Genomic DNA, 19,132 nt, shown 5'->3' on the forward strand with positions numbered 1-19,132 from the left:
TGTGTCTAAGCTTCAGAGCTCAAAAGTCTTACCTAGAAATGTCTATAATGTGATTTTTTACAATTTCTCAGCATGTCTGAAAATAGGTTTTTGAAAAGTATATGTTTAAAGATTTTAACAAAAAATAGAATAATAACATTTTAAGTGGTCTCAGATTATTGGTGCTGAGTTTGTGCTGAATAAAAGCACATGTAACAATGCAGCAGTCTTAGCCCCACCCCAAATGCTCTCATTGATTGAAACGCGTGATGAAGCCCATTCCAAGCCAGTACTGATCAACATCCCTCCCTTCCTGTGACCCATGGTTTGTAGGTGTATTCAGAGCAGAGCATGTGAGCGGAGTGGAGCGGTGAGAATTTCCGCTCCTCGCTCACGAGGCTGTTGGCTCCTCCCGCTCCTCCGCTCTAATTCGCACTAAGCTGCTCCGCTCAACACCGCTCCTCGCTCCACTAAAATTTCCTCCCGCTCCAGTCAAATCGCTCCACGCTCGCTCCAATTTAAAAGAGGGACAAATAATCTGCATGCCTTACAAAAGTCACCTTAAACCGAAGCCTTATGTCATAAAGAAATATGAGCAACGGCAACATTGCCAGTCAGAACAGAAAATATTTATTTTTAAGCAACATATAGACAACAACAGACAGGTTTGGCAATGGCATTCCACGCAAAAATAGGCTTAAAAATAAAGGAATCAGTGGCCTTAATAGCCTAAATATACATGCACGTTTTAAATTTCTCAATTTTTTTCTGTTGATGCTGCTGCTGCGTCTCTCTATAAAATAAAAATTTCACTGACAGCGTTACGTGAAATTTAAAAAATCCTATTAGACCTACTTTGAATGACAATATGAATTAATTTGATTACCGATCTTTACTTTATAGGCTTTTATACTTTAATTTACTATAGACTTGATATGCTACAACCATATAAAACTTGCTCGCGTTTTGCTTTGGCTTCCGCCTGTTCGTGTAGCACCCTCTCATGTTTCTGAGAAAGGTGATTCCAAAGTGAATCTTTACTCACTGAAACAATTTCACCACATTATTGTTCTTGCTCTACATTATTGTCATCTATACGTTTGATAAGAATAGTACACTTGTATGATTTATCAGTTTCCTTTGTGAAATACTTTGCGAATTCCATCTCGTTCCAATTTGTGTAACAGTCTTGATAATTGTACAGATGAATTCTGGGTAGATTTGGGCGCGCCTCAGAATCGTAGTGTGAGCGGTATCGGAGCGAAATTGGAGAGACAGAGCGACCGCTCCAGCCTTAATGAAAAAACCGCTTCGCGCTCTGACCAAATTCAGCCGGCTGCGCTCCTCGCTCACGCTCCGCTCCACTCCGCTCACATGCTCTGATTCAGAGCCAGCGAGCAACAGACTTTCAAAATAATACTACTACTAATATAATAAACTGCGTTAATTCGCGATAAAATAATTGTCGGCGTTAATAAAGTACTGCGTTAACGCGATAATAACGCGTTAACTTGCCCAGCACTAGTTAATATACATCTCTAACCGCATTCAGTTTAACCGCATCTTGAGTTGTTGAAACCCACAATGAATGCTAAATTGCTCCGTTCTTGTCTGTTCAATGCGTATCCGCTTGATCGGCTAAATATAGGCTATACTTAAATATAAGGTAAGATGTAGTATTAAACGTTCCTTTATATATGGACATCTATATTGATGCGCAGCGGTAATGATTTAGGCTACCTGAAGCATATGTGTTGCTATACATTTATTGGACTGCGTAACTTTCTAAAATTAAACGAAACTAATCATCTCCGAACAAGCAGTTCGTCTCACCAGTAAATCCGCATTTCACGCCGGTAATGGGGGGCTGCCCACAGTGGCCCCACATGGGCCCCAAAGGGGCATGTTTGCTGGGTATTTGCTGACATAAATTCAAATGGCGCCTTTTTTGGCCGGGCAGTGTATGAATAATCCGACGACTTTTAATCTGACAAATTTGAAAGCTTTCCCAGCAAAAGATAAATTATCGTACGTTAATTAATTTACGCTTAGATATTGGCTTAGGTATACGCTGATCCATACTTACTGTCTTAATTTTCAGTGGGTCAATGACCCAACTAAATGGCCCAAGTTACAGTGGCCGGATGTTACTTCTATTTATAGGGCTAATTATATGCCGTTAGGCTTATTAATTCTGACACACTCTGAATTATAGTTATGAATATTATCTAGACTTGTTTCGCTTCAAATGACGATGGTATCCTATAGAAATGAAGCTCGTTTTTTTGAATTTCTACTTTGACATGCAACAGCACAACACGACATTTTATTTCTTTATTTTAGGGTTTTTGCTCATTCACCTCCGTTTGTTCTTTCCATTTTACTGCCACCAATTTGCTCGCGCAACTTCCTGTGACGTAATCGGTAATCGTAACGTCTTCTCAAAAGACCTTTGTCTTTATACGATTAAGTTGTATCCCCCGATATCAAACTCGTGTCTACACCATTGGATTCTGTCTGACAATGTGAAAGTAAAGATGTGTATGTGTGTATGTTAAATGTACGTATACGTGTATGTGTGAAGCTGTTCTTACTTGTGAGACTGAATCACTCAGTCTCACAAGTAATATGTGAGACACATATTTATACATAATGTAAAATACCATTTTTATTAATATCCGTGTTTTTTCATAATATTATTTTAAATGTCAGTAAAGTTAATCTTGATCAATGTTACAACGCGGTTTAGTTATGGACTACTGGGGCTTTTATTTTGAAATGTTTACTCGATGGGCACCAGAAGTAGATCTCTTTCCCCCCTCTCTTTCTGTGTCACTCACTGCTTGTGCGTCGTACAGGTAGTATAACAGCCGTGGCTGACTTTTCATTCTTATTCGTAATACACTCCACTACATACTTTTCTTGCCTTCGTGTTTTGCACGAGTTAACAGACTGTGTGTTTTTATTTGTGAGGTTAATATGCTTTTAATCATATTCTTGAAGATGACAAATTAAGGATAAATGCCTGTTTGCTAGCTAACACTACAGTGTTACATGTTTGGCATATAAATGTAAAATATAAAGTCGTTATAGGTAGCTAAACGTGGTCTCCTTATTGTATCTTGCTAGCTATTTGTAGAGGTTCTTCTCGTTTATTCAGTTCAAAAGTTTCGCTGATGTGGCTGCTTCTTCCACCGTACTCGCCCACACCTAAAATGTCAGCAGATTCAAACGACAAATACGCACACTTAATTTTACCAACTCATTAATGAAGACTAAAATATCTATTACAAATAAAGGTGAACATGATATAATAGGCCTACCATAAAATTCATCGGGGCATTTTATCAAGATGGGTAAGAAAACTTCTGAATGTATTTTTGTAATACTTGATTAAGCATGAGTCGTATTTTAAATATGAGGTCATTTAGCTTCTTGCACTGCCGTAGTCATGTTGTTTAGCCTCTGGTAATGGGCATTCCTCGAATTGCAATGTATTTTGTTAGCAGTGCCCTGCATTGTTACACTGTTTGCCTGGACAGACTAAAAAGTCTCCAGATCACTCTGTAACAATGTCCTAGCATACTTGATGTGTTACCGTATCGCCAATATTGCATGCTTGTGGTTCTGTGTAATGCTAGTTATATGTGTATCACAGGCAACTTATTGGCGAAATTATACCGTAAATAGATCATTTGTCATGCACTTTTTTATGGTTTCTGACTGTTAGGGTACTGTTGGTGAATTTGGTGACACTGGGTGAGGTGTACTTTAATTGTAATTTAGTCCTTTTTGTATGGTTGCCAATCAAATAATTGTTCTGATATTGAATATACTTTTATTCCATCTAGCCTTTTAAATTATGACTCCTCTCTGTTAGTAAGAATGTTAGCATGTTTGTATCTTAATGTTGTAATGATGGTGCATACTTATTAATACACTATTTACCATAATCATGTCTTTCTGGAGTTATACACAGTTTTCCATTTGTATCTCATATTGAATAAATCAATCAATCAATCAAAAAAAAAACATTTTACCAATGTATTAAGTTGCAAATGCAGTCTCCTTTTCGGTCTAATGCACAGTTCTCTGTCCCTCCCTTGTATGTATTATCTATTAAAAATGGATAACCAGTTTTGTCTATTCTTAGGTCCCTGTTTAACGTCCAGCTGGCCTATTGCTGAGAAGCAATGAGAACCGGGGGTAAGTCTACATGTAATGTATCTGTGTTTGTGCATATCTGTGCAGCTGTATTAGTATGGCTATATTTATGTTTATGTGTTTGTGTCTCAGGTCTGAGCATATTTTTGTTTTGTATGTTCTGGTGTATTGTGTTTTGTGTGTTTTTCCTGTACAGTGGTACCTCAGAACTTGAAATTAATCCATCCAGAACTCTGGATCGAATCCTAAGAAGTTCGAATTCTGATCGAATTTTCCCCATAAAAAATAATGGAAAACCAATTAATTGGTTCCCCGCCCCAAAAATTACACAGAAATTATTATTATTATTATTATTTTAAGCATTTAAACACAAAATGAACCGGACAAAACAAGAAAAGCATATACTGTACTCAACACACCTAAGCACATTTATCAAAACAGTAATTTTTAAAGTAAGAAAATAAATGTATCCAAACAACGTGTAAAGTTAAAAAAAAAAAACGTGTCATGCCCCGATCGTCCGCTCCTTTTGTGTGCCACGCCCCCTCGTTAACCCCATGTGGAATCCCCGTATGATCAGCTGTTTCTGGTTGTTGTCATTAGTCCTCTGTATTTAGTCTGCGTTTCAGTTTGTTTCCCCAGTCCGGTCATTGTATTGTCCGTCTGCGTTTTGCCTGCCTTACCTGTAATTAAACCCCGTATTCCCCGATACCCTGACGTCTGCGCCTTTGTCTCCGTTCCGTCCCCGCTGGGCACGACAATATTATTATAATTAAATGTATTAATGGTTTATTGTTAATATTAAAATAATTAGTAAGAAATCTTTATTTTAAAATGTATTTTATTATATAATAATCACTGTTACTGTTTATCATTGTCTAAATGTATTTTTACTGTATTTATGTATTCAGCTAGTGTAAACTTGCACGATAATATCATAGCAAATGCGAGGCTGAGACTGAAGCGTTACCCTTTGTTTCCACTGAGAGACGTGCCCGCGCATACAAGTTATCTTAGGTCGGCGTTCATGGTTTGACTTCTGAGATTCAGATTGAGTTCTAGGTAAAAAAAATTTCGAACTGGTTGGTTCGACTTTTAAGAAATTTGAGTTCTAATGAGTTCGAGAATTGAGTTACCACTGTATTTGTCTGCTTGTGGCTTTGCATATATTTAGGACATTTGATGTTTTATTCCAGAAATTCTTCCATGTGTTACTTTGGCTAACACTTTCATTTCGGTTTTATTTGTTAACTATGCACTGATGTATTAGACTGAAGGACAGTTTTTGGAAAAACTGGAATAAAATGTAATATGTTGACTTGTTGTTTTCTGACATTAGTAAACTATTTGTTTAATCAATTTTCAATTTCTTCTACATTAGGGGTCCTGAAACTGGCACTACTTTTTTCTATTGTGTCATTTCTGGTATTCTTCACCATTCAGCTTCTGGATATAAACATAGATTTTAACCTTGGAAAGATTTTTGGTAAGTTTTTCATGGAATAGACTTTCAGAAGTATTTAGTCATCAAGATGATTTTTTTTACATACTTGCACCCAGGGATATGTTTGACTGGATGTTAACTTCTAAAACAGTACCAGTGTTGGTAATAACGTGTCAGTATAATTCCCCTACTTTTGGCAGTAACGAATAACGTAACTAGTTACCTTTTCTAATGAAATAACACAATTTAAAGTACTGAAATATAAATAGATTCATTACTTACTCATTACTTTTGTCTTGCATGAAAATATTAATAGATAAGTGCAGCCTATTCTCCTAATTTCCTGTTTATGATGTAATGTCATCTGACCTTCCGGTGGCTCAATGAATGGGTGATATTAAGGACGCTCATAGATAAAATTTGACAGTTGTGTTGTTTCACACTATCACAGCAGTAACAATAAAATAACTACCTATACAGCACACATGCATAGGCACAATGTACTGAACTAAAAAATGCAAGATTATTGATGCTAAAAAATAAATACACTCACCGGAAAATACATTAGTAAGGCTCACAGCATAAATATATCAAATACAGGGTTTGCACCATCATGAAAATCATGGAATTATGAAATCACGTTTTCCAGACCTGGAAAAGTTATAGGAAAAAAAAGTATCAAAGTTTTGGAAAAGTCATGGGATTTTTGAGAGCTATTTAAAAAAAAAAAAAAAATCAACATTCATACAATCCAACAATCAAATCTCTCTTCAGCAGTATCTTGATTGTATTTTCTACGTCAGCGCATGCATCATGTCAACAAAGAACGAAATGTTATCTTGAAGTGTACCCAATATGTTATAGAATATGTAAAGTTGAAACATTAGATGCTATAAACAAATAAGGTGTTTGTATGTGTGTGTGTTGTCGACATCATACATTTAGTGTGGTCTTGTGCACAGTGTTAAGAAATATTTTTATGTAAAACAACTATTGTTAAATTGAAGAGTAGAATGTGTAAAGACCATATGAAGTCCAAATATCAGACAGTACAAAAGAAAGACGTGAGCATGCATGTATGTGCAATTCTTTGTGGAGTTTTGAGATACCATAGTGCACTTCTCGTATGAACACAATGTGCTACCAGTGAAAAAGATTGTTCTGCTATGCTAGCAGAGAAATTTAGATACAGAATGTGTGAAATTCAACTTCCAGTGTGAAAATAAACTTGAGAGTGAGTTGGTGTCATTCAAGTGGTTACTGGAAGGAACACATTTAATATACAAAATAAACAGATTCACAAAATGTGCAAAGTCATTTCTAACTTATAATTCCATGCAGATGTTAACAACTGCAACACACACCCAAGGACCTTCCTTCCTTTTACATGCAAAATGCACCACGGCATTATTAATGGAATCATTGTTGTTATTTTTCTTATAATGTCAAATGTTTCAACTTTACACATTCTGTAACATGTTGGGTATGCTTCAAGTTAACATTATTTTGTTCTTTTGTGACATGTAATGCACACTTATGTCACATTAGGACAATTATAATGGCACACGCAAATAATTAGTCTTTTAGCACTAATTTTTACAATTCAGTAATTATTGTTTTTTATTATTGCAAATGCAACGAATAAATTAGAGTTTCTATCTGGTAGAATGGAATAGCTAGAAAAGATAGTCTAGTGTGGTCATTGTTAGACCAGATAGAAATTGAACTATGAAGCTTTTTGCTAGTGTGTGTCTGATCAATAGAGAAAAGCAACATGCATATCTGTAAAATTATATGCAAAGGAAGGTATACTCATATGGATGAATGCAAGATCATAACAGCTGGTTCCTCTACATGATGATCACATAACTTAGCACACAGTTCCTGAATGGGTTGAACAAAAAAATCTTTTTTTGAATCGATTCCTTGAAATTTAGATTGAAGTTCTGGCGAAGTCATAAAATGGTCATGGGAATTTGTTGATCAAAATTCTGTAAATATAACAAGAAGTTTGAATTATAACACTAATAGTAGTAATAGATACTATATTGATCCCTGAGAGGATTTTTTTTTTCTTATTTTCTGTTGGTAAGAGCAAGTTGGCTGTAAAGGGCAGCAACCTGTAGCAGCACCCAGGAAGCTGGGGGTTAAGGGCCTTCCTGAAGGACCTGCAGATGTGCTGAGGCTGGGGTTGAACTGATGACAGGCAGAGAGGTGTAGCCCACTGAGCCACATGATTCCCCGACACTGCCACATAATTCCTTATGAAAACATAAACAGTTGAAAACAACTAAAATATAAAAGGTGAATAATATATAATGCTTGGTTTATATGAATAAACACATATGATAAATATACTTTTCTGTCAGTTCATGCAGAGAAACCCTACCCTCCATTAAACTGGTTTTGTCTAAACTCCTGCTCTGGCTGACAGACACTACTTCTAGACCTGTGAGCAAAGAGACAACAAAGATAGAGCGGGGCGAGCAGAAAAGCACAGCATGGCTTTGTATGTAAAGTAAATTAGGGTGACCACATAATCCATGTCATCCCGGACACTTTGAGCTAGGACAGGATTTGCAACCTACCATTTCAATTAAAAGGACCTGGATTTCACTTAAGTACCGAATGCTGATAATGCACCAGTAAATAGTATTTGTGTTAGTCACAACTCTAATCCTGTTGTGTTTGCTGTCAGGGCAATGCTGGTATTCATTCTGGAGGGATGGAAATGTCAAAACTTGTTTCTGCACTGTGTCAAGCTTTCGAGGAGGGGGGGCAGGTATATTCAGAGGTGTGACATCTTGTTCTATTATAGGGTGATTCTGTAGTCGTGCTGTACACAGTTACTTTTTTATTTGTAAATTGCTGGTCTTACAATTACAGTATAATGAAGTAATATTAATTTTTGCATTTTTTACTGATACAGTCGTACCTCGGTTCTCGAATTTAATCCGTTCCGGACTCCGGATCGAATCCTAAAAAGTTTGAGTTCTGATCGAATTTTTCCCATAAGAAATAATGGAAAACCAATTAATTGGTTCCCGGCCCCCCAAAATTACACCTAAATATGTTTTTTTTTTTTTTTTTTTTTTTAAGCATTTAAACACAAAATGAACAGGATAAAACAAGAAGAGCATTTTTTTCCTTAATGGCTTTCAAAACAATAAAGATCTTATCCCAACATTACCCCTGCCCTGCCCCGATCGTCCGCTCCCTTCGTGTGCCATGCCCCCTCCTTAACCTCGTGTGGGATCCCCATGTGATCAGCTGTTTCTGGTTGTTTTCATTAGTCCTCTGTATTAAGTCCGCGTTTCAGTTTGTTTCCCCAGTCCGGTCATTGGATGCGTTTGACTTGCTTACAGCGCTGGCTTAAAGCAACGCATTCTGATCCTGACACAATGCTGTACGGTTAGATGCACTGCGACCTCTCACCCAGCTGCACAAACTGGAACCGCCTCTGTGACAACACACCTTTGCCCTTATTGGCTGAAGAGTTTAGTTACACGCATGACGTTTGTATCCCAGGCAGTTTCCAGAAAGAATCACTAGCACATAGACAACCCACATAAAATAGCAACGAGGAGATCTAGAGAAGTAAATATTGGGGATTTATTTAATCTCTTCTTAGCTACAAATGGGACTTTCTGTCAGCACTGTATATGAACATTATGATTCTGAGTTTCTCGTAACTGAGTAACTTACTTTATCTTCTTTTGGCTGCTCAAGTTAGTGGTCACCACAGCGGATGAACTTACTTTATCATCATCCCACTGTGTTTGCTGTTGTTTATTTCATGGCATTGCAAAATACACTGTTTACAGCTTAATTTTTTCATCATTTGGATGACTGTTTGCAATGGTACACGCCAGCACATGGGATGTGGTACTCAGCCATCATGTGAGCATTTTGATATCGCACAGCCCTACCACAAAAATACGGAGCAATTTGTACATATGAAACGTGTTGTGCGCATCTGTGGATCACACCCTGTCTAATTGTGTATTGTGTAGCATTTGTGACTTCCCTCCTATTTATATGAGGATTTTTGTCCAATATGTACCACAGCTAATCTGTAGGGGAAAAAAAATATCACAGATGCGTCACAATCCACAAATATGTATTTTTATTTGTTTCGTGTAAAATCATGGCCACAAAAATACGGAGCGATTTGTACACATGAAAAGGGTTTTGTATATTTGTAGATCATGTTACATTTGTGACCTCTCTCCTATTTGTTGATTTTTTTCCAATTTTGTTTGGAGGCTGATCTGTCAAAAAACCATCACAAGCACGACACAATCCAAAATATATTTTCGTACGTTGCGTAAAATCACTTCCACAGTGATAAGGATTTTGCATATTTGTGGATCTCTTCCTGTCGATTTGTGGATCACGCGACATTTCTGACTTCACTCCTATTTATTTTCAGATTTTTGTCCGATTTGTACTGCAGCTAATTAGTAGAAAAAAATCTACAAATATGAGGTACAGTTATTATCTATACCAAAAAGTGGCGGCATACTGGAAGAAGGCTAAAATAAGAGTTCTTAATTAAGGTTTGTGAAGCTGATCCCGCTACAATCAGCACATAAAAAATTCAGTGTTTGGTTAGTGCTATATTTGTGATGTTTTGTGTGCAAAAATTAGGATTTTTTTTTAAATACAGTTCAGCTGTGGTATGAATTGGACAAAAATCTGCAAATAAATTGGAGGGAAGTCACAAATGTAACGTGTTTCACAGATACACAGGACATTATCTGCAAATGTGCAAAACACGTTTCATGTGGACAAATCACTAAGTATTTTTGTGGATATGATTTTACACGACAAATACAAAAATGCATATTTGTGGATTGATTCACAAATATTTAACTATGTACTGGTACGTATTTGTGGATTGTTTTTTGTGGGTTATAAATAATGTCTAATAAAAACTTCCATAGAATTCACTTGTCTATTACCTTCCCTTAATTGTAGAGCTTTGGAAAGCTGCTTAGTGCCCCTACTTTTGCACACAGGGAATTCATTCCTTATGCTGCTTTGTGTTGAGCTGTTTGTTTCCCTCCCATTTATCAAGAAAGTAATGTTTAACCCGGCCTTTATGAGTATCATGAGATCCATGACTATTTTCCCAAGCTTACCCTATATTGAATGGTATTTACATGTATGCCAGTACCAAGATCTTGAACCTTGTGTGTGATTTTCTTATGGACTTATATACAGTATACTGTTTAAGGTATATTAAGCCAAAAATATCGTGTCTTTACAGTGAGATTGGATTCTTCTGAGAATGAATGTAAGTAGCTTTTAAATAAACTGATAACATCAAATGATTATAATCAGCGTTTCAGTATGTTTTGGATGATTACAAGTGATTAAATGTGTGAAACAAGGAATGCTTTCTTCAGTGCATACCAGCTGGGTGTGTTGATGTGGACTATTTGCTTGTTTTGTTTTATATATGTGCCATAGCTGATTGTGATTCTCATGGTGTAAAATGTTTTGATTTTCTTTGTTAGCTTCTAAAGCTCCTAGGTACAAGTGTGGAGTGTCCAAACCTTGTCCAGAGGGACACTTTTCCTTTAAGATGGCCAGTGGGGCTGCTAGTGTGGTTGGACCCAAAATTTGTTTTGAGGACAACATGTAAGTAAAGCTGGTTATGGTCAGGTCTAGATTCATTCTATATTTACGCTTAACTTCTGGACTCATGTCCTCAAATCATGCCATCTGTCATCTCATGTCCTCCTTCACTTTATAGATTGATGAGTGGAGTGAAGAACAACGTAGGAAGAGGGATAAACATTGCACTTCTGAATGGTATTGATGGCCTGTCTGTCCTTCAGCAGAGCACTACTAGGATGGTATCAAAATTCAGAAGAAAATCATGTTTTAAACTCTATCAGTATATCTGAATATTAGCATTTGTGACGTAATAAATGATAGACCATTCACTGGTCATTAAAAAAACAACAGAATCATATAACCCTTGTCACAGAATATGAACAGAATCTTGAAAACTAACCTTTGCAGGCAAAAGTCCTATCTTACCCCAAGATCTTACTTTTCTAACATTGGGAATTAGAACAATTTAATTGTTTCTTTTTTACAGGAAGGTCTGGGGAGCTTATCAAGACAGGCATATTTGATATGTGGGGCGGAGGTATACAGTTTTTTTTTTACATTTCTTTAATGTATGGCTTTGGATTTGATATATCCTGTGTGTTTTTAATGATACACAGTGAATAAATGTAAAATTATTGGTCTAAAGTTTAGACTTCGGGTCCTTCCAGATGTCAACAACCTAATAACTTTTCTGAAGACCATCACAGATGGCACCGTGGTGATGATAGCCAGTTTTGATGATGCGGCCACAAAGTACGTTTTTTTTCTGCTCTTGCATAAGATAACTATTTCACCAGATTTGCAAAATGTTATTGAACTAAAAGAAAACTTGGCTTAATACTTGAGACATATTCCATTAAAACATTTACAATTCAATATTCTCTTATTACAATCAGCTGATTCTAATATATGTATATTGATTTTATTATCCCTATTAATTGACAGACTCAGCGATGATGCAAAGAAGCTTATTTTTGAACTGGGTAGTACCAGCATTAACTCGTTGGGGTTCAGAGATAACTGGATATTTGTTGGAGGAAAGGGGATCAAAACCAAGAGTCCCTTTGAACAGGTAAACCGTCGCATTGTCTCTGATGCTATCAGATTTTGCAATTGAAATTATTGTATTGTATTGCATTACATCTCAAAACTGTCAATCACTGGTTTAGAGTCACTTCTGTGTTTGTTTGTAGCACATAAAAAATAATGCAGAGACTAATAAATATGAAGGCTGGCCAGAAGTCCTGGAAATGGAAGGATGTATTCCTGCTAGACCAGAGTGACTACGTTTGCTCCAGGCACCTCTTAACATATTACTTCACCATACTCCCCCTATGACTTAAAAAGCAAAGGCTGATGTGTTTTGGTCAAACCCATATTAGGGTCTCTGCTACAAATAAATTTGTTGTACAAACAAATCTTGAAATCAGGAGTGTCTTAATTCTTATATGCAGCCAGATTGCCGTCAAATGATGTTGATTGTATAAAGACTTTAAAATGGAAGTAATTTTATAACTACTACTATATTGCTCTGAATTATAAGCTGTTAGTTTGTACCATAGGTTTGTTTTTTTATCGTTTTTATTATTTTATTTAGTATTTTATTATTTTATTATTAGGATAAAGTTCTGCTGGATCTCTTATTCTTGTAATGATTCTGTAATTTGTGTGTGTTTATGCCTGCCTGCATGTGTGTGTCACAAGAAAATGTAATTTATCATATGTACAGATGACCGAAAGGACAGTGAAAATTTATCAAAGCTCTTGGGTGTTCAGCTAATCAAACAACCTTCTTCCTGATTCATATTTACTGTGCAGTGATGCTGAGAATTCAGGAATTTTATTAATATACTACAAAGCTGTGCTTTTGAAAGCAATGAAATTGAAAAGGAAAAAATAACTTTTGGCAAGCTACTTTCAATTTTTTTCATGTGTTTGATAAAATATAAGCTAGATTATCTAAAAGTACCCATGTCTAAAAAGCTAACATAACATCACATATCATCTTTAACATCAATGCTGTGAAAAATGTTATCGCACTACATTTATCAGATTTATTTTACAAGTCAGTGCTTGTGTAATGGAAAACCACTTTGATCACCATTGCCAGGGTCAGCTGCAACTCATTCAAACTAGCCATTCCACTTCATGTGCCCATTTTAGAACATTTTGTAGTTGGTTATCCTTTGATTATCTTTAATTAATTAGCAGCTAATAATGTTAAACTTTTAACTATTAAAGTAAGGTCTGTTTAGCTGGACTTCTTCCTGGTGGACAAAAGGGTTGCCTCTACAGTACTGTGAGTTGGCTCCTCCAAATAGCTGTTCAGAGTACCCAGCCCATATAAAGGAAATGGGGTGAACTGCACGAATATGTTCTTTATTTAGAATCTATAGTCCTAACAGAAGATTTCAGGGGAAACAATGGAGATGGGGGTACATGACTAAACCTGAGTGGTGAACTTATTGTGCAAATTATGGATTGTCCATAACAAACATATTTAAATGCAAGGTTCCGCATAAATGCACATGCTGCCAGAGCACCTTAGGCCAAAGGTGAATGATCAGCTTCATAGATGGGTCATATGACTTAAGGCTGTGTTTTGGACACTCAGGTGATGAGAAGCACAGAGCTATTATTTGGTGGCCACTTGGTGGTGAGTTGAATTCAGTTCATAGGGTGGAAGTAGATGGTCTGGGTTTGCTATGAATGATATGAGTTAAACTCTCCACATGCCAAGCTAGAACTGCAGTGAAGACAGTTCAGGAGGTAAAATGTTGACAAAAGATGGGGGCAGTCAATAGTATTTTGATCCATACAAGCTGTCAAGGACCCAACTTAGGTAAGGAATATACTCTTACATTTATTTTCTTTAAATAAGCAAATTTACAAGCCCAAATGCACACTACTGTCAGCAGTTTCAATTAAATAGGTTCTTAAGAGTCTATCATATATCTATCTCTGTCTGAATAGTTAATTCCCTCCACCTTCCGTCCAAACTCACACTAAAATGTCACTCATAATGCAGTTTTGAAAATGTGCCAACTTAACAGGTTGTATAAAATCTGTTTGGCATTGTTTTAAATTGGCAGCATGGTCATACCTGCAGCACTTGACCAGAAAAACAGGACATGCCGTGCCAGATCCAGACGGCTAATTAATTCATCATGTAAGAAAAGGAGGCTACACCCCCCCAAATGTTTTTGGCTACAAGGAAAACGTAGGACATCTAGACCCTCCTCAATTAAAGACCTACCTGTTTACCAACCGCATGGACTTACGACCAGTTCTCCAACCAGTCGGTATTGTATACTGCACGAGAACTGGTCATGGAAACGGCAGCGCAGCATTTCTATCCTATTGGAGGATACGTTTTCCTTGTAGCCAAAATCATTTGGGGGGTGTCTCGGCAAGTTAAGCATTGTCTTCTAAAACGTCCAACGTGTGGGAACAGATTTCCAAAAGATTGTTCCATCAGACGAAATTCCGCATTCTAACAACTCATGTCACGTGATCAATATAATAAAGCCTATAATAATCATGTTTCAGCATTCCAATTAATTCCAAAATAATTAAAATAAAAGCGTACCCATATTACAAAGGTCAAACATGAAATGCAATGACTGAAATTGAGAGAAAAAAACCCGAAAAATATGAACAGGGGTACATTGAAAACATTTACCAAAAAGATTATTATTAATAATAATCACACACACACACACATATATATATATATATATATATATATATATATACACAAAATATTAACAATAATATTACTCATAAGAATACTATTGTCCACTTTGGATAAAAGCATCTGACAAATGTCATGTAATAATAATGAGGAGGAGGGAAAAAAAGAGAACAAGATGTTAGCTTCATGACATAATGAAGACTGAAAACCAGAGAAGACTGAGTACATAATTATGGCCTTCCCATTTGTTGAAGACCCTGTGGAGAAGGGTGCTCGGATAATACAAGCAGCATTCAGACCACCAGCCCCAAGGGTCTACAGGGACAGAGTAAACCAGGGCTGGACTGGAACCAAAAAATGGCCCTGGCATTTTTTTGGTCATGGCGGCCCACTGATTATTTATACGATATGCGAAAGCACATGACATACCAGACGATATATGTGCACGTTGTGTGATTTCAAAAATTAAAATAAAGCACAGCAGCTTACAAGGAAAAGAGTAACCATGTTAAAAAAATGATATGCTCTTTCACTATTCAGGGATTCATCTTGGGAGAGATGGCCACAGTGTCACAATCCCCACCTTGAAGGTGAAAATGGATGTCAAAGAAACACAGAGAGAGGCAGGAATGTTAATTTCACTAGTGTTATTTCTCTGGTTACCTCTCAATGATAAATCATCCATTTCAGCAAAGCAAAGCTTTACTAATATTACATGATAATAATAACTAAGCTGTAACAGCTGCAAACTGTAACTTTATGGCAAGCTAAAATACCATACATAAAGTTGGACACCAAATCTACTCATAGCATTATATAAAAATGAAGGCTGTAAAGGCAATTTTCTCTCTCTCATACACACACAGTCTTTGCACAAAACTGTAGTTTTGTACACAAATGACACATAACTCTATAGGCTAATATTATTATGCATGTTTTATGTCTGACTGAATAAAACAAGTCTATATAATTACCGGTTGCTCAGGTCAGGGGATTATTCTGCCCCTTCTGTTGAGACCTGAATAATTTCCTATGTTGAGCATTTGCACACTTTTGGCCCAGATACTATTTAGTGAAGATGTCTCTAATCAATTTTTATAATTTAAAAATTGTATTAATTCTTACTCTTCTAACTTTTTTCTTATTTTACGTATTCTGTTTTAATTCACTATTACTATTATTATTAAACACATCCCAAAACATTGTCATTGTTAACTCTGACTGTGTGCAAGCTTACATGTAGGCACCCCCCCCCCCTCCCCCCCTCTCTTACTCTCACACAAACACAATTTGTGAACATTTTTATCACCTTTTCTGACCATCAATCAACACAGAGGATCAAGGAGGACTTTTATGCAGTAGCAGGTATGTGACAGTTGAAGTAGACTTACATAAGAACATAAGAACATAAGAAATTTACAAACGAGAGGAGGCCATTCGGCCCATCAAGCTCGTTTGGGGAGAACTTAGCTAATATCTCAGAGTTGTTAAAATCTTATCTAGCTCTGATTTAAAGGAACCCATGGTTTTAGCTTCCACTACAATAGCAGGAAGACTATTCCATACTCTGACTACACGTTGTGTAAAGAAGTGCTTCCTCAAATTTGTTTTAAAATGTTCTCCCGCTAATTTCCACTTATGGCCACGAGTTCTAGTATTTAGACTAATATTGAAATAGTCATTTGGCTGAACAGCATCCAGACCCGTTAGAATCTTATAGACCTGAATCATATCCCCCCTTAGTCTCCTTTGCTCAAGGCTGAACAGATTCAGTTCCGCTAACCTCTCCTCGTAAGACATTCCTCTAAGACCAGGAATCATTCTCGTAGCTCTTCGTTGCACCTTTTCTAAGGCAGCAATGTCCTTCTTGAGGTATGGTGACCAAACCTGCACACAGTATTCTAGGTGGGGTCTTACCAAGGAATTATATAAGTGTAACATCACCTCCCTTGACTTAAACTCCACACATCTAGAGATATAACCCAACATTCTGTTCGCCTTTTTTATTGCTTCCCCACATTGGCGAGAGTGGGACATGGAAGCATCAACATACATACCGAGATCTTTCTCGTAATCAGCTACCTTTATTTCAGTGGAACCCATAAAATATCTGTACTGTATATTTCTGCTCCCTGCATGGATTACCTTACATTTATCTGTGTTAAATTTCATCTGCCAAGTATCAGCCCATTCGCTAATTAAATCCAGATCCCGTTGAAGCCTCTCTGCTGCTAGATTAGTATCTGCTACCCCGCCCACCTTAGTGTCGTCTGCAAATTTAACCAGTTTACTGTATGTATTAGTGTCAATATCATTAATGTAAATTAGGAACAATAGTGGTCCTAAAATTGAACCCTGCGGTACCCCACTATAAACGGAGGCCCACTGTGACATAGTGCCTCTAATAACTACTCGCTGCTTCCTATCAGTTAGCCAGTTTTTGATCCAAGCTGCCACAGTTCCTAAAATTCCTGCAGCTTTAAGCTTTAACAAGAGCCGTTTGTGGGGGACAACATCAAAGGCTTTCTGGAAATCTAAGTAAATCACATCATAGGCCTTTTTGTAATCAATTTCACTTGTAGCTTCCTCAAAGAACTCAAGCAGATTCGTTAAGCAGGATCTACCTCTCCTAAATCCATGTTGGCTATCCTTTATAATGTTATTTGCATCTAGGTAATCTACCATTTTCACTTGAATTATAGCTTCCATTATTTTTCCAGTAATGCTAGTTAAACTGATTGGCCTATAGTTTGCTGGATTACTTCTATCCCCTTTTTTGAATATGAAATATGACTTAAATATTCATATGTCTGTATTAAGTTAAATCTCTCCCTCAGGTTTCCCCAATGTCTTGGGTACTGTAGACTGCACCCACGTATGGATACAGGCCCCAGCTTGACGAATGGAGGCAGACTATGTGAACATGAAATCATTCCATAGCCTTGTAAGGCTGGAGGCCTTGCAGGCCCCGTCGGTCTGAGCTCTGGCAAGCCTGTAATGCTCCACCCAGTGTCCTGTGCAAAGGTCCACTGGCTCCGACAAGACTGGACCCAAATCACCCGATCACCACATCAAAAGGAACACCTCACCCCCACTGGGCAGCCAGAACCCTGCAGCCAAATTCCAGCGACAAGGCCTGGCTGCGTCAAGACGCAGATGCATCCTACACTCGCTAACTCACACCAACACAGGAGGTATTACCTCAGACTAACAATAGGGACACATACACCCATGTTTGGTCTCGTTTGAATGGTCACAGTACGATGGGCACAATACTCTCAACCTTAAAGCGGTATGTTTTCACATAAGAGAAATATAGAATGTAAGACTAAACCCACCAAAGTGGAGGATCTTATCACCTGGTAGAACAAAGGAATTGTCACATTCCTGCTAAAGCAATTTGATTGGCTGAGGGTCTGAGAATTGATAAGATCAACAGTTCTCCAGGACACACACACAAGATCAGAGCAGGCCCTAAAATAATCAATCACGAAATTTGGTACAGTCTGTCACTTGGTTTGGAATACTTATGAAAGAGCTCCAGAGTAGCATGGGGAGATACTCTGTAATCAGAGGTCCCACATAGTGCTGTATGAATCTACATCTGTAATCAGATATTTTCTGCAGTTACTATCTGATTGGATTATATAGTTTAGGACTTGTGGCCACATGTTAAAATTACCTTAAAGTTATATTTAGTTAAATTGATGTGTTATATATTAATTATGAATAAACAGTGTTTTGATTACTTCTTGGCTGTCTGACTTTGTTAACCTCTGTATGTTTCTTAGAGACTGGGGTTATTCTAACACTCTCTTGCAGCCTCTGACTCGACCCCGTTTCGCCGAAACCCGATGCGACTGCCCAAGTTGAGTTGCGGTGAATACTGTTGGAGCACGGCGTCTCCACCGGGTCCGTGGAGGAGAAGAGATTCACAGCTGACACGGGGAGAAGTTGCAAATCACTGGTTTATTGTCTGACAGATTGCAATCCGGGAGCGGCCGTCTCACATACATTCAGCATGTACAGGAGGAGGCTCTGCCATATGTATCAGCTGTATCCCTTTTAAAGCCCTTTGGGCATCCCCCCCCCCTTTCTCGGTACCTTCCGTGTACGTGACAACCACATGTGTGATTCTAGCCGGCTCGTAATTGTCCTTCTGGAAGGCTAAAACATAAGTAGGGGTCGCTGATATTCTCTGTCGCCCCCCCTATCTGTTCCGATTA

General features: G+C 37.4%; 1 protein-coding gene across 9 annotated transcripts; it reads left to right on the forward strand.

Annotated features, from left to right (window-relative positions):
• The first annotated feature begins 2,424 nt into the window (after positions 1-2,424).
• On the forward strand, positions 2,425-18,901 carry LOC111838515 (protein FAM3C-like). 9 transcript variants are annotated; one of them, XR_011989682.1, is made up of 12 exons: positions 2,764-2,837; positions 4,133-4,185; positions 5,525-5,629; positions 8,286-8,381; positions 10,860-10,886; positions 11,110-11,233; positions 11,349-11,407; positions 11,700-11,750; positions 11,881-11,965; positions 12,158-12,284; positions 17,744-18,100; positions 18,729-18,901. XR_011989682.1 is itself a non-coding variant. In XM_023801567.2 (11 exons), the coding sequence occupies exons 2-11, from the start codon at positions 4,173-4,175 to the stop codon at positions 12,493-12,495; spliced, it is 777 nt and encodes a 258-aa protein (XP_023657335.1). In that variant the 5' UTR covers positions 2,425-2,539; positions 4,133-4,172; the 3' UTR covers positions 12,496-12,630. The 9 variants fall into 9 exon arrangements, 8 of the variants coding, with proteins under 8 accessions (XP_023657335.1, XP_023657336.1, XP_023657340.1 ...); XM_023801567.2 differs by lacking the exons at positions 2,764-2,837; positions 17,744-18,100; positions 18,729-18,901 and adding exons at positions 2,425-2,539; positions 12,406-12,630; XM_023801568.2 differs by lacking the exons at positions 2,764-2,837; positions 17,744-18,100; positions 18,729-18,901 and adding exons at positions 2,427-2,510; positions 12,406-12,630.
• The last annotated feature ends 231 nt before the right edge of the window (positions 18,902-19,132 follow it).

The sequence above is a fragment of the Paramormyrops kingsleyae genome, chromosome 3 (genome assembly GCF_048594095.1).
Source record: "Paramormyrops kingsleyae isolate MSU_618 chromosome 3, PKINGS_0.4, whole genome shotgun sequence".
Taxonomy (NCBI): Eukaryota; Metazoa; Chordata; class Actinopteri; order Osteoglossiformes; family Mormyridae; genus Paramormyrops; species Paramormyrops kingsleyae.

What these genes read in the sequence shown, in the direction of transcription:
- LOC111838515 (XM_023801567.2), top strand. An exon ending in GGATTCTTCTGAGAATGAAT is followed by an intron (nt 10,887 to 11,109) that starts GTAAGTAGCTTT and finishes TTTCTTTGTTAG; the next exon opens with CTTCTAAAGCTCCTAGGTAC. An exon ending in ATTTGATATGTGGGGCGGAG is followed by an intron (nt 11,751 to 11,880) that starts GTATACAGTTTT and finishes GGGTCCTTCCAG; the next exon opens with ATGTCAACAACCTAATAACT.